The sequence below is a fragment of the Carcharhinus amblyrhynchos genome, chromosome 1, assembly GCF_965287045.1.
Source record: "Carcharhinus amblyrhynchos chromosome 1, sCarAmb.v2.hapA, whole genome shotgun sequence".
NCBI lineage: Eukaryota > Metazoa > Chordata > Chondrichthyes > Carcharhiniformes > Carcharhinidae > Carcharhinus > Carcharhinus amblyrhynchos.
In genome coordinates this window covers 60,796,443-60,810,455 of record NC_137324.1, presented here as the reverse complement: position 1 = coordinate 60,810,455, position 14,013 = coordinate 60,796,443, and the positions used below count along the sequence as shown (strand labels likewise).

Genomic DNA, 14,013 nt, shown 5'->3' with positions numbered 1-14,013 from the left:
ACACAAATGCTAGGCGATGACCATTACCAATAAGAAACATTCTAACAACCGGTCCTTGACATTCAATGGTGTTACCATCACTGAATACCCCACTGGAAACATCCTTAGGGTTATCGTTGACCACAAACTCAAGTGGACTCACCACATAAACACAGTGACTTTAAGAGTAGGTTAGAGGCTAGGAATATTGTGGCAAATAACTCCTCCTGATTCCCAAAGTCTATCCACCATCTGTAAGGCACAAGTCAGGAGAGTGATGGAATGCTCCCCACTTGCCTGGATGGGTGCAGCTTAAACAATGCTCAAGAAGCTTGACACCATCCGGGATAATACAGCCCACTTGATTGGCACCACATTCACAAACATCCATTCCCTCCACCACCGATGCTCAGTCACGTCAGTGTGCACTATCTACAAGATGCACTGCAGCAATTCACCAAAGATCCTGAGACAGCACCTTCCAAACCCATGACCACTTCCATCTAGAAGGACAAAGGCAGCAGATACATGGGAACACCATCACCTGCAAGTTCCCCTCCAAGCCACTCACTGTTCTGACTTGGAAATATATTGCCTTTCCTTTGAAGTCATCGGATCAAAATCCTGGAATTCCCTCCCTATTGGCATTGTGGGTCAACACACAGTACATGGACTGCAGCGATTCAAGAAAGCAGCTCACCACCCCCTTCTCAAGGGCAACCATGGATGGGCAATAAATGCTGCCAGCCAGTGATGCTCATGTCCCATGAACAAATAAAACAAAACACATTTCCTGCTGATTTTGAGACATCTGCACAATCAGTAAAATTCTGGTAATAAACACTGTTAAACTGGGTTGCAAGAGCAAGCCAGAGGCTGGCAATTCTGGGCTAAGTACCTCACTTGCTAATAGTGCAAAGCCTGTGCATCATTTACAAGGCACAATGGGGGAGGGATGGAATATTCTCCCTTTGCTTGAATGACTGCAAACTCCAACAACACTGAAGAAGCTCAACAGGATAAAGGACCCTATCTTAAACTTTCACCTCCACCACCATGATGCACCCTTGGCTGCAATATACACCATTTACAAGATGGTGCACTGCAACAACTCCTCCAGGCTTCTGGACAGCAGCATTCAAATCCGCAATCTCTTATCCAGGGGAGCAAGAGAAACTAGCACATGAGAACACCACCACCACACGCCACCTAACTTGGAACTACATGGATGCAGCAGTTTGAGAAAGCAGCTCTATCCTAACTTCTGAAGCAACACAGAAATATGACGAAGTATTGGAATGGGCAAAGATGCATTTCAAAAACTGAAAAATATTATGATGACTCAAAATCACCCATGGAAACAAGTTGCGAATGCTGGAATTTTCTTATATGGAAGCAAATGTTGGACAATTAGTGAAGCACAGCAGAGAAAATTGAAGTTGTAAAGTTATGGTTTTTGAAACGAATAATAAAGATAACCTGGACAAGTCACACTATGAATTGGTGTCAGCAAAATCTGAGACTAAAAGAAATCTGCTGACCAAGATCAGGAAATGTTGGAATTTCCTGGACATGTAGCAAGAAATCATGATTAAGAAAATCTGATGCTGATGGGAAACATCAATGGTAAGATAAAGACCTTTTTATAAGGAGCCTCGCAAATTGGATGAATAAAGTTTAAAATACAGTTTAACTGTAACAAATAAAATAGCTTAATATTGAGCAACTGAATTACTTAAACATGACAAGGTACCATTCTTAACTGCGAACCTATCTCTATTAGTTCCAATTCAAGCAATATTCCTCTTATAGACTTAAACTCTTCTTCAAAATCAGTTAGCAACACATACGCTTATGTTCTTGGGTTTGACTGCTGGTGCTCGAGCCTCCACAACATGTCTGGAGAAATGTTAACATACTTCCCAAATAACAACATTTTTTCTACATGTTTGATCTTTTTATTCTTCACTGTGATCTTGCATTTTGGCATGATTTTCTTTTTATGGACAATGAGGCATTTTGTTTTCTCACTCTTTATTCTCAACGCTTTCTTCTCACTTATATTCAGTACACTATCCAAAATCTCTTGAGGTTTTCATTCTTTTGATTTGATTAATTATTGGCACATGTATTAGTATACAGTGAAAAGTATTGTTTCTTGCGCACTATACATACAAAGCATACCATTCTTAGAGAAGGGAAGGGGAGAGTGCAGATTATAATGTTGCAGCCATAGCTACAGTGTAGAGAAAGATCAACTTAATACGAGGTAGGTCCATTCAAAAATCTGATGGCAGCAGGGAAAACACTATTCTAGAGTTGACTGGTATGTGTCCTTCGACCTCTGTACTTTTCCCAATGGAAGAAGTTGGAAGAGCGTGTGTGAGATCCTTGATTATGCTGGCTGCTTTTCTAAGGTAGCGGGAAGTGTAGACGGAGTCAATGGATGGGAGGCTGATTGGCGTGATGGATTGAGCTTCATTCACGATCCTTTGTAGCTTTTTGTGATCTTAAACAGAGCAGGAGTCATACCAAGCTGTCATACAACCAGAAGAAATGCTTTATAAGGTGCATCTGTAAAGGTTGGAGTTGCAGCGAACATGCCAAATTTCTTTAGCTTTCTGAGAAAGTAGAGGCATTGGTGGACTTCCTTAACTATAGCATCAGCATGGGGAGACCAGGACAGGTTGTTGGTGATCTGGACACTTTGAAACTTGAAGTCCACGACTATTTCCCCTTTGTCCCTATTGATGTAGAATGGGCAAGTCCTCACTACAGTTCATGAAATCGATGACTATCTCCTTTGTTTTGTTGACACTGAGGGAGAGATTATTATTGCCACACCAGCTCACCAGATCCTTGATCTCTTTTCAGCACTCTGTCTCATTGTTTGAAATCTGACCCACAATGGTGGTATCATCAACAAACTTGAAAATTGAATTGGAGGGGAATTTGGCCCCAGGTCACAAGTGTCTAAGGAGTATAGTAAGGGACTGAGGGCACCGGTATTGAGAATGATCATGGAGGTGGTATTGTTGCCTGTCCTTGCTGATAGCAATTTGTGGGTGAGGAAGTTCAGGATCCAGTCACAGAGGGAGGAGCCTAGCCCCAGGCCATGGAGTTTGGTGATGAGTTTTGAAGGAATAATGGTGTTGAAGGCTGACCTGTAGTCAATAAATAAGCATCTGACGTAGGTGTCTTTGTTATGTAGTGTTCCAGGGTTGAGTGCAGAGTCAGGCAGATGGGTTTGTTGTGGACCTGTTGCAGCAGTAGGTGAAGTGTGTTAGATCCAGGCAATCTGAGGGGCCAGCATTGATTCATGCCATGACTAACCTTTTGAAGCACTTCATAATGATTGATAATGATGCTACAGAGTCGGCAATGAGAGCAATGTCAATGGCATACCTGATCAAGTTTGTCGCCTCCAACTAATAATCTAAAAAGGTCTTCATAGAATCCTTACAGTGCAGCAGGAGGACATTCGTCTCATCGAGCCTGCACCAACAACAATCTCACCTAGACCCTATCCCCATAACCTCAGTATTTATACTCCTAATCCCCCTGACAGTAAGGGGAAATTTAGCATGGCCAAGCAACCTAATCCATACATTTTTGGACTATTAGAGGAAACCAGAGCACTCGGAGGAAACCCATGCGTACATGGGAGAATGTGCAAACTCCACACAGTCACCCAAGGCCGGAATTGAACCAGAGTCCTCAATGCTGTGAGGCAACTGGGCTAACCACTGTGCCACCCGTTCAATCTCTGAGAATATTTTCACAATAAAAATTGATTAAGTTAAGAAAACACAGCCCTGTCTGACCCCCTCTTACAGTTCACAAAATCACTTAAATTGGTCTCAACTTTTACAGCTGCATTTTGTTCCCAATAAAGATTTTTTATCATCCAAGGTAAAGAGACTCTAACATCCTTTTCAGTTCTTCAAGATTCACCTTATCAAATGCCTTACCATCATCAATGAACACATAAAAACATCTTCTTTCATCTGTTTCTGATAGCATGCATATCATAAAGGTAGCATTTCATGTTCCTCTATTTGCTAGAAAACCACAGTGAAAAACAGAAATTTATGGCTTTATCTTGCTCCTGGCCTTATTCATCAGTGCTCAAAGAGGATTCTGAGTAACATGACTCATCAGAATAACAGTGCAATGGAGTTTACATGTAATTGCTCTGGCTTTGGAAGGTATGCTCTAAATATGGATTCACTTAAATCTTCTGTCGTAAACTTCATTCACTTGATTCCTTTCCATGATAACTTCCCATGTATCCCTTTTATGTGGCCGCCAGATGTACACCCGACGTCTTCTGTGATTTCCTTAATATTTTATACACCGTTCTTGAAGTTGTCATTTTATCTTTTCTATTTCTTCACATTTTTTATTCAACTGTTTTTCCTTCTCTCCAATGCATTTTTTGAGATCATTTTATCCCATAAAGACGCCCTATTTCTATGGGCTTGCTTTATTATCACTGAGTCCACCTTACATGTTCTAATAATGGATTTAGGGGGATGAGACATCATTTCGATTTGATGATGGATCGGGGAGGGATTTTAATCTTAACAGCTAGTGGAAAACAGCCATGAAAGCATCTCAGATTATTCATTCACGGGGGTGGGGGGAGGAGGAGGAGGAGGAATCACCATTTTTGCTTTTAATGGAGGCTCCTGGAAAGCTGAGCCATATGTTCAAAGCCAGCAAGTCATTCGGGTGCAGGGGAAGGGGGCATGGGGGAGCTGATAATGTCATTATCCACTGATAGTGATATATCCAAACGTTAAAATCTCCCAACTTTGATTTACAAATAAACCGAGCAGTATATACCTGTTTTGCGAGCTCACACATACCATTCTTTGTAAGATTATACAGTAACATGGAACAAAGGGTGAGGACTGAGCCCAAGTACTTTGTGAATAAGAGTATTGTTACAATGATTTTATGAGAGAAAATCTGCTTTACTTTACCAGCTAAGTTCAGCTTCACACATTCTGAATTGGTGGATTTGAGCACTGGGCATTTGTAAACCTCACCAGTCCTGTTTTTGGGTTGTCCTTTCCAGGGAGAGCCAATAAGAAGCCTGAATGCAAAGGGAAAAGAAATAGCCACGATTACTTTGCAGCATAGACATATTGATACATTGAGATAGACATATTTCTAACAAAATAAAGGGAAAGAGGAACACAGGGAACAGGTAGGGAGGTAGAATTGAGATGAGGGAGAGATTAGCTATTGTCTGATTTAATGTTGGAACAAGCTTAAAGGGCTGAATTTACCTACTTCTGATCCTAATTCCTATGTTCCTATCATGATTAGGTGGACTTCTTTCCGGTCAGAAAGACATTAAAATACAGATTTGCTGAAAATGTAAATTATATTTTCTGTTCCCAGCACCAAAATGATGAAGCTATATTGAGATAAAGCAAAATATTGCAGATGCTGGAATCTGAAACAAAAACAGAAAACACTGGAAAATCGTGGTAAGCTTTACAGCATCTGTGGAGAGAGAATAGAGCCAACATTTTGAGTCTGGATGACTGGATGTTAAAGAAACTTTTTCTCTTACTTTCAGATGTTAAAGAACGCAGCTCTAATGAAGGGTCGGCCAGGGAACTGCTCCAGACCATGTGCACAGAATTGATAGGATAATGCTCTGGTGCAAGGTGTTCTCTTTAACATCTATTTTTATTAACTCATTGAGTCAGAGAATCATAGAGGTTTACAGCATGGAAACAGGCCATTCAATCAACTTGTCCATGCAGCCCTTTTTTTTTAACCCCTAAGCTAATCCCAATTGCCCACATTTGGCCCATATCCCTCTATACCCATTTTACCTGTGTAACTGTCTAAATGCTTTTTAAAAGACAAAAGTTGTACCCACCTCTACAACTACCTCTGGCAGCTTGTTCCAGACACTGACCACTCTCTGTGTGAAAAAATTGCCCCTCTGGACTCTTTTGTATCTCTCCCCTCTCACCTTAAACCTGTACCTTCTAGTTTTAGACTCCCATACCTTTGGAAAAAGATATTGACTATTTAGCTGATCTGTCCTCATTATTTTGTAGAGCTCTATAAGATCACCCCTCAGCCTTTTACACTCCAGAGAAAAAATCTCAGATTATCCAGCCTCTCATTATAACTCAAACCATCAAGTCCCGGTACCATCCTAGTAAATCTTTTCTGCACTCTTTCTGGTTTAATAATATCCTTTCTACAATAGGGTGACCAGAACTGTACGTAGTATTCCAAGTGTGGTCTTACCAATGTCTTGAACAACTTCAACAAGATGTCCCAACTCCTGTATTCAATGTTCTGACAATGAAAGCAAACATGCTGAATGCCACCTTCACCACTCTCTCTACCTGTGGCTCCACTTTCAAGGAGCTATGAACCTGTGCCCCTATATCTCTATAATTTACTAACGATGCCTCCTATATTCTCATCCAAATCATTAATATAAATGACAAATAACAGTGGACCCAGCACTGATCCTTGAGGCATATTGCTGGTCACAGGCCTCTAGTTTGAAAAATAACCCTCTACAAGAACTCTCTGGCTTCCGTTAAGAAGTCACTTTTGTATCCATTTAGATACCTCACCCTAGATCCCGTGAGATTTAACCTTACACAACAACTTAACGAGTGGTACCTTGTCAAAGGCCTTGTTAAAATCCATGTACACAACATCAACTGCACTGCCCTCATCTACCTTCTTGGTTTTACCTTTGAAAAACTCAATCAAATTTGTGAGACATGATTTTCCACTCACAAAGCCATGCTGACTGTCCCTAATCAGTCATTGCATCTCTAAATGCCTGTAGGTCCTGTCTCTCAAAATACTTTCAACAACTTCTCCACCTCAGATGTGAGGCTCACTGGTCTGTAGTTCCCAGGCTTTTCCCTGCAATCCTTTTTAAACAAAGGCACAACATTTGCCAATCTTCAGGCATCTCACCTGTGACTATTGATGATTCAAATATCTCGGCTCGAGGACCTGCAATTTCCTCCTAGCCTCCCATAATGCCCTGGGATACACTTCATCAGGTCACGGGGACTCATCTACTCGATGTGCTTTAAGATTTCCAGCACTTCCTTCTCTGTAATATGTACACTCCTCAAGACATTACTATTTATTTCCCCAAGTTCCCTAACATCTTTTGCCCTTTATCTATTTGTAGAAGCACTTTGGATTCTCCACAAGTTTAAAGTTAAAGTTTATTTATTGTGTCACAAGTAGGCTTACATCAATGCTGCAATGAAGTTACTGTGAAAATCCCTTACTTGCCACAGTCTGGCCTGTTTCGGTACATTGAGGGAGAATTTAGCATGGCTCATGCACCTAACCAGCACATCTTTCAGATTGTTGGAGGAAACTGGAACATCCAGAGGAGACCCACTCAGACATGAGGAGAACATGCAGACTCTGCACAGACAGTGACCCAAGCCAGGAATTGAATTGGGATCTCTGACACTTTGAGGCAGCAGTGCTGAGCACTGTCACTCCAGTACTACATAACCTTTGAACTTTCACTGGCTGTTTAATTGTGCAATAATTTGTAGTAGATATATGACTTAAGTGAAGCATTCACAAATTGTGAATGAGAAAAAAAAAATCTCTTGGAGGAGCGTGCACAGAACTTCCATGCTGTGCTATACAATCAGGGAATAGGTTGGTTTTAGAAACCCTATCTTTTATTCTTTATACAGCTGAATCCTGCAGCCAAAATATTTTGCATTCATAAAGTTGGACATATAATGCTTTTTGACATATAAAAATAATTCATTTATGGGGAACCACCTCTGGGATATTAAAGCATAATTTCTAGGAATCTGTCCAACTCCTACTAAGATGGCAAATATAATGGAAACAAAAAAATATGATCGGTTTTCCTTCTCAGTCATTGAAATATAACATCAGAATGTGTAAAACATGACTTAAGTCTGTCTTAATTGTTGATGTTAGGGAGTAAACAGGAGTTTTCTGCCCAGTAGAAATGAAGAGCAAATCATATTCAGGAAATATTATGAAGGAAATTTGGTGCTTCCGTGTAACTCGAATATAAAAAATGTGCAGTGGTACAGGGAAAAGCCAGGGGAACGGGACTAACCCAAGATGCTCGTTTGGAGAGCTGTTGTAGATATGATGGGTCAAATGGCCTCCTTCTGTGCTGTCACAACTCTGTGATTCTGTGAAGTTATTCATATTCAAACTAAAGTAACAGTTCATTCTCATCTGATTGTCTCTGGTTGCAGGCTTTGCACAGATGACTTCATTGTAATGCATCTGAACTCTGTTGGTATTTGAGAACAGAAGGACAATTATTTACAAGAAGGAAAACTAGTCTAAGTGGAATGTTTCCCAGCCACGTACTGATCCCTATCTCCACAGTTTTCGAAGGGGAACCATAAACAAGCTACTGTACTATGGAACATAGGCACTGGTGTCTACCGGAAGCGAAACTGCACTTGACTATATCTCAGGAAACAGCAATATGTAGGGGTTATTTTTTAATCTGTGTTATGATCAAGGAACAGATTTCATTTTCAACATTGCGATGTAAAGAATTGCAGCAAAGAGAGAAGAATGAAACATCCACCAGGTGCAGCAAAGACAGAGGAAAGTCAGGCAAGATTAAAACATGGGGTTAAGGGAATGGGGCGGGGGTAGAACCTGAGTAAAATGCTGTTGGAGAATTGGTGCAAACCCAATGGGCCAAATGGCCTCCTTCTGCACTGTAGGGATTCTATGATTATAAAATTGCTCGATCCACCCTCATAATAAGGACAAGTTAGAGGATGCACTGGTGCACACTTTTTGCTCAGAAGGTTAATACCATGGTGATCCTGGGTCCTATATTACCTAATTGAAACAAATCATTCAGTTTTATCTTTCAGGACTATCTTATAACTCCTGTGCATCCTGATGCATAACACAGGAAGTTAGAGAGTTGCTGAGCAGACACGTGGAATGTCTACTATCAGCTGACTGATTCACTGAATGAAATAAATAGAGAAAATGCTCGAAAAACGCAACAAGTCTGACAGCATCTGTGAAGAGGGAAACAGGGTTAATGTTTCAAGTCTTCAGGAAGAGTCACATAGACTCAAAATGTTGGGTGGAATTTTCCCATCTTGCTTGCTGCAGGAATTGTAGCGGGTGGGACAGAACATTTAGTGGTGGACCATGTAAAGGGCCGTTGACCTAGGCTGGGAATTTCCGGACTTGGGGTGTGCACAGCCAGAAAATCCCGCCCATTAACTCAGGTTCCCTCGCCACAGATGCTGCCAGACCTCCTGAATTTTCCAAGTGTTTTCTGCTTTTACTTCAGATTTCTAATATCCGCAGTATTTTGCTTTTACTTTATTGATCCATTCAGTGATCTTAGGTGAAGGTGATGGCCTAGAGGTATTTTTGCTGGCCTATTAATCCAAAAACTCAGCTAATATCTGGGGACCTGGGTTCGAATCCTGCCATGGCAGATGGTGAAATTTGAATTCAATAAAAAAAATCTGTAATTAAGAATTTATTGATGACTCTAATTCGACTGTCAGAAAAATCACCTGGTTCACTAATTCCTTTATGGAAGGAAATCTGCTGTCATTACCTGGTCTGGCCTATATGTGACTCCAGAGCAATGCTATTGACTCTCAGCTGCCCTCCAAGGGCAACCAGGGTCAGGCAATAAATGCCAGCCAGCTGGCGACATCTATGTCGAACAAATGAATAAAAAAATGTACGGCTTAACACCTTGTTCTCGATTTTTTTAATGAAGGAAAATGACATGTTCTGCATTTCCTCTCTTCCATTATTTGTGAACATTCTTTCAAAAGTTGCATTCTTGTCCCTGAAATCTTCCTCACAATTTTCCTCTGCCTTACCAGCTCCTTCGCTGATATCAAAATCTTCTTAGAACCATTTGCCAAAACTGCATTGATAGCCTCCCCATTATTTTGTTTTAAAATTTAGGCCATTGCCTCTGACTCAGCTTTTGTTTAACCCCTTGTATCTTTCACCACATCCCACCCTCTTTCTTTTACACTCGCCATCTACCTTTCTACAAAGTTCTTTCTGTCTGAGGGAGTGCTTTATAGCCGTTGTCTGTTAGTTAGCACAACAAGCTCGAGGCTCTGATGAAAGGACCAAAAAAAAAATCAAATCAAAAATGCAGACTGCTTGCTGGGTTATGTGATAATTGCAGCATTGGATACAGGGAGGTAAGTAATCATTTGTTACACATGTTTTTTTTCTTAAATGCTAAGTCAGCTGTGCATTTTAAGGATGCATCAATCAACATTTAAACCTTGTTTGATTCCCTTCAGATCAGAGAGAAAAAAAAACAACAGGACTTATTAATTAAGCATCTGCAACATCTCACAGATGTTTTCAACTAGGCAGGATTACAGCAAAATAACTGACGCTGCAGAGAGGTTTGCATTTCATCAAATGTTCTCTTCTGTGGTAGTACAACAATTCAAATCATCAGTCAATGTTTGTCTGAGACAACATGAAAAATATGCATTTAGAATAATTCACAATATAAGCAACCGATTGGCATTGTAAAGTACCCTGGACTGGTAAAATGATGGTCAGTGTCTGATGCATTGAAATTACTGCATCTGCTCCTGAATTAATATAGTTACTGGCTGCTAGTACTTTGTTCGCAGACTCCTGGAGTGTCATGATGCACTTGAAGCACCAGAAAATAATGTGATTATGTTGACTATGTGATATCCAGAGAGATCAGTGTACAGTGTACTTGTGCAGTGCCACTTCAAGTGGTGCTGTTTGCAATACAAGTTATTAGACTCACGCCCCTTGCCATCTCACACATTTGCCAAAATCACAGTATTTCCTTCTAAAATTATTAAAAAGCAAACACTGCTTACCATTTCCCATCTTCGTTTTCAAATTGCTTAACAGTATATCCAAACATGTCTGCCTGTGAACCAGTAAATAACAAGGGGTTTTTCACGTCAACATTGAATGAACTGGCCAGTTGCGAAATACCTGTGGGAAAACAAGAAATGAAGTAAGTCCAGGTAAAATATAAACTCTTAGATATTAATTACACCCAAATTGTACACACAGCAGCATGGCAAACTTAATCAGGGGTTAAAATCTCCCAAGAATCCACTGATGAGCTAAATGGCAGACCGGGAAGGAGAATTCAGTAAGGGGTCCAAAAATCCATATTATGTCAGTGTGAATTTACTAGTGGGATATTGATGTCCGCCATGTTGGATCAGGAAGCTTGCTGGAGGCTTGCAACAAACCCATCTGCATCCTGCTAATGAGATGCAGATGAAGGCTGTACCATCCATACCCAATCATTTGTGGACCCAGCTGAAAAACACGCCAAAGTGAAACATGTTAGGAACAAAGTGGCATGCAGGTATCAGGATTCATCTAAACAATGCCTCTAGAGTTCAGAATGGAGGCAACTTGTAACCCTTGACCCTGGAACACAACAGCAGTGGATGGAGGTGCACCTGCAGGTGGATCTTTCAGATTCCGTGTCGTGGAGGGGGCCCATCTTTCAATCTCAAGTGGGCCTGGAGATCCATCTCCATGTTCAGCAGGCCCATCTTCCTTTTTCAATAATGGGTTAGTGATGTTTGGTGGCTTTTCACTACGGTGCCTAGATAAGATGATGTACTATGCACCATTCAGCCTGCCCCAACACAGAAATAGCACAAAATACCCAGCTGCATAACTGATGAGGTCAGGGCCAGAGGATTTGGTGTGTTTTCCCACCAGCCTCTGCAGCAGGGAACATGCCTCATTCCTGCCCCACCGAGGTGTTGAGTCTCCAGATGGGAAAATTCTGCCTCAGAGACCAAAATTCCCATGGGTTTGAATGGAAGGGTGATTTCTTTCCAAATTCTTGTGATTGGAGCATTTTTGGGTGGGCCAGGCTGTGTGCATTATTGACACCCACTCTGGTCGGTCATTGGAACGATCAAGAACCACATCACTTTAGTGCCTTCACAAAGAACTTTGGCAGCTTTACAATCTTCATCTGTTTAGGAACCCCTAGGTCCTGCGATGTACCATAATTGATCTTGGGATCAATTATCTTAATTAGGGGCCTTCCCAAAGGCCACATCAAGCCTTAATTGACCTCCTGCCAGTTGAAAGCCAAGAGCTCAGAATCAATTAGTCCCCTCATTTCCTCATCCTTCTGGTGTTAAAAAATGAAAACTGTCCTTGGGGGTGAATATGTGGTTGTCCTTTTACTTCCTTTAAAATCTCTGTTGCATTTGGCTGGGCACATGTAAATAAAGAAAGACAATTTATGTAATTCCCACACTGGTATCATTGGAGATAATAATGTATCCAAGTTGCCGGTATATCCCTAACATCCAAAGTTGCTAAGGGCCTTTAAAATTTAAATGACCAATGTATGGGACTAATCTATTAAACTGACTGAGCAGTTTGTATCAAATCTACATACATGCAATTGATTCCCTTACACTGCAGCTGAACCATAATATTAATTTGATGAGATGCAGTTCTGTTGAAAAGGCTGCAGGTTCCCATCAGCAATATGCAAATATCACCGACACTGGAATTTGGAACAGACTGCCCCCCAGACAACCTTTTGAAATTCAGCCTCTCTATTATCTCTCTTACCCAATGCAGCTAATACAGAAATTAAATCATAAATAAACATGTTCCATGAATAATCGTTCTTCGAAATTATCAATGCAGAGGGAAATGAGGTGTGTAACTATTTTAAATATTTTGTTTTAAACTGTAAAATGTTTACGTGTCTATCCTCCTGACTGGATTTTGGATTGGTTGAATGTTCTATGAAATGACGGTGAGTCTAACAGCCCTGGTGGAAATTTGAATGCAAAATCAGTGAGCAAAAACAAATATCGAAATCCTAAAGTCGATGTCCAAAATGCCCTATCTCTCTTAAAATAATCACATCTCATTGTCTGGCCTACTATTCAAATACATTCTACATCATGAAGTTGGTGTGCTAATCTCAGAAATGGCCAATGTTCTCCAGAAAATGTTTTGTTTATTCATTCTCGTGTAAGGATTCTTTTAAAATGCCAGTGAATTGTAATTACTGTCAAATGGCCTCTCTGGTAATGAAAATAACATTTTTCGTAGTTTTGGAGTCTCATTCTTTTAGTTAGAGATGTGTTAAATAAAAACTTGTTTCCTTCTTACTTCTGCATCTTATATATTTCTGTCACACATACCTTTCTCTTCGTCTCTATAACATTTTCGGTGAGAATCACGGCAATAATTTTCTGTTTCTGTTTCGGATTTGGAACTATCCATTATCACTTGCTCCACCAGATGGTAATGGAGATACACATTTGTTTCCCCTGTTTGTATAGGGCCCAGATAAAGGGCACTGCACATTTTGATTTGGTTTGATTTATTATTGTCACATGTATTAGCATACAGTGAAAAATATTGTTTCTTCCACACTATAAAGACAAAGCATACTGTTTACAGAGAAGGAAATGAGAGAGTGCAGAATGTAATGTTACAGTCATAGCTAGGATGTAGAGAAAGATTAACTTAATGCAAGGTAATATAAGAGGTTTATAAGATGATGAGAGGAATTGATAGAGTAGACGTGCAGATACTATTTCCTCGGATGGGTGTAGCTGTTACAAGGGGGCGTAACTATAAGGTTCATGATGGGAGTTATAGGAGGGATGTCCGAGGTAAATTCTTTACTCAGAGAGTGGTTGGGGTGTGGAATGCACTGCCTGCTGTGATAGTGGAGTCGGACACTTTAGGAACTTTCAAGTGGTTATTGGATAGGTACATGGAGCACACCAGAATGATATGGAAGGGATAGCTTGATCTTGGGATTGGACATAGCTCGGCACAACATTAAGGGTCGAAGGGTCTGTACTGTGCTGTAATGTTCTATGTTCTATGTAAGTCTACTCAAAAGTCTGACGACAGCAGGGAAGAAGCTGTTCTTGAATTGGTTTGTACGTGACTTCAGGCTTTTGTATCTTTTTCCTGACGGAAGAA

General features: G+C 40.6%; 1 protein-coding gene across 1 annotated transcript in view; it reads right to left on the bottom strand.

Moving 5' to 3' along the window:
* The window catches only part of itga1 (integrin, alpha 1), a 181,416-nt gene that overhangs the window by 136,754 nt on the left and 30,649 nt on the right, over positions 1 to 14,013 (bottom strand). The window contains exons 2-3 of the mRNA XM_080185552.1: positions 10,887 to 11,007; positions 4,968 to 5,080 (exon numbers count right to left, since the gene is read on the bottom strand). Coding sequence (XP_080041678.1) covers positions 4,968 to 5,080; positions 10,887 to 11,007 — 234 coding nt within the window. The remainder of the gene's footprint in view (positions 1 to 4,967; positions 5,081 to 10,886; positions 11,008 to 14,013) is intronic.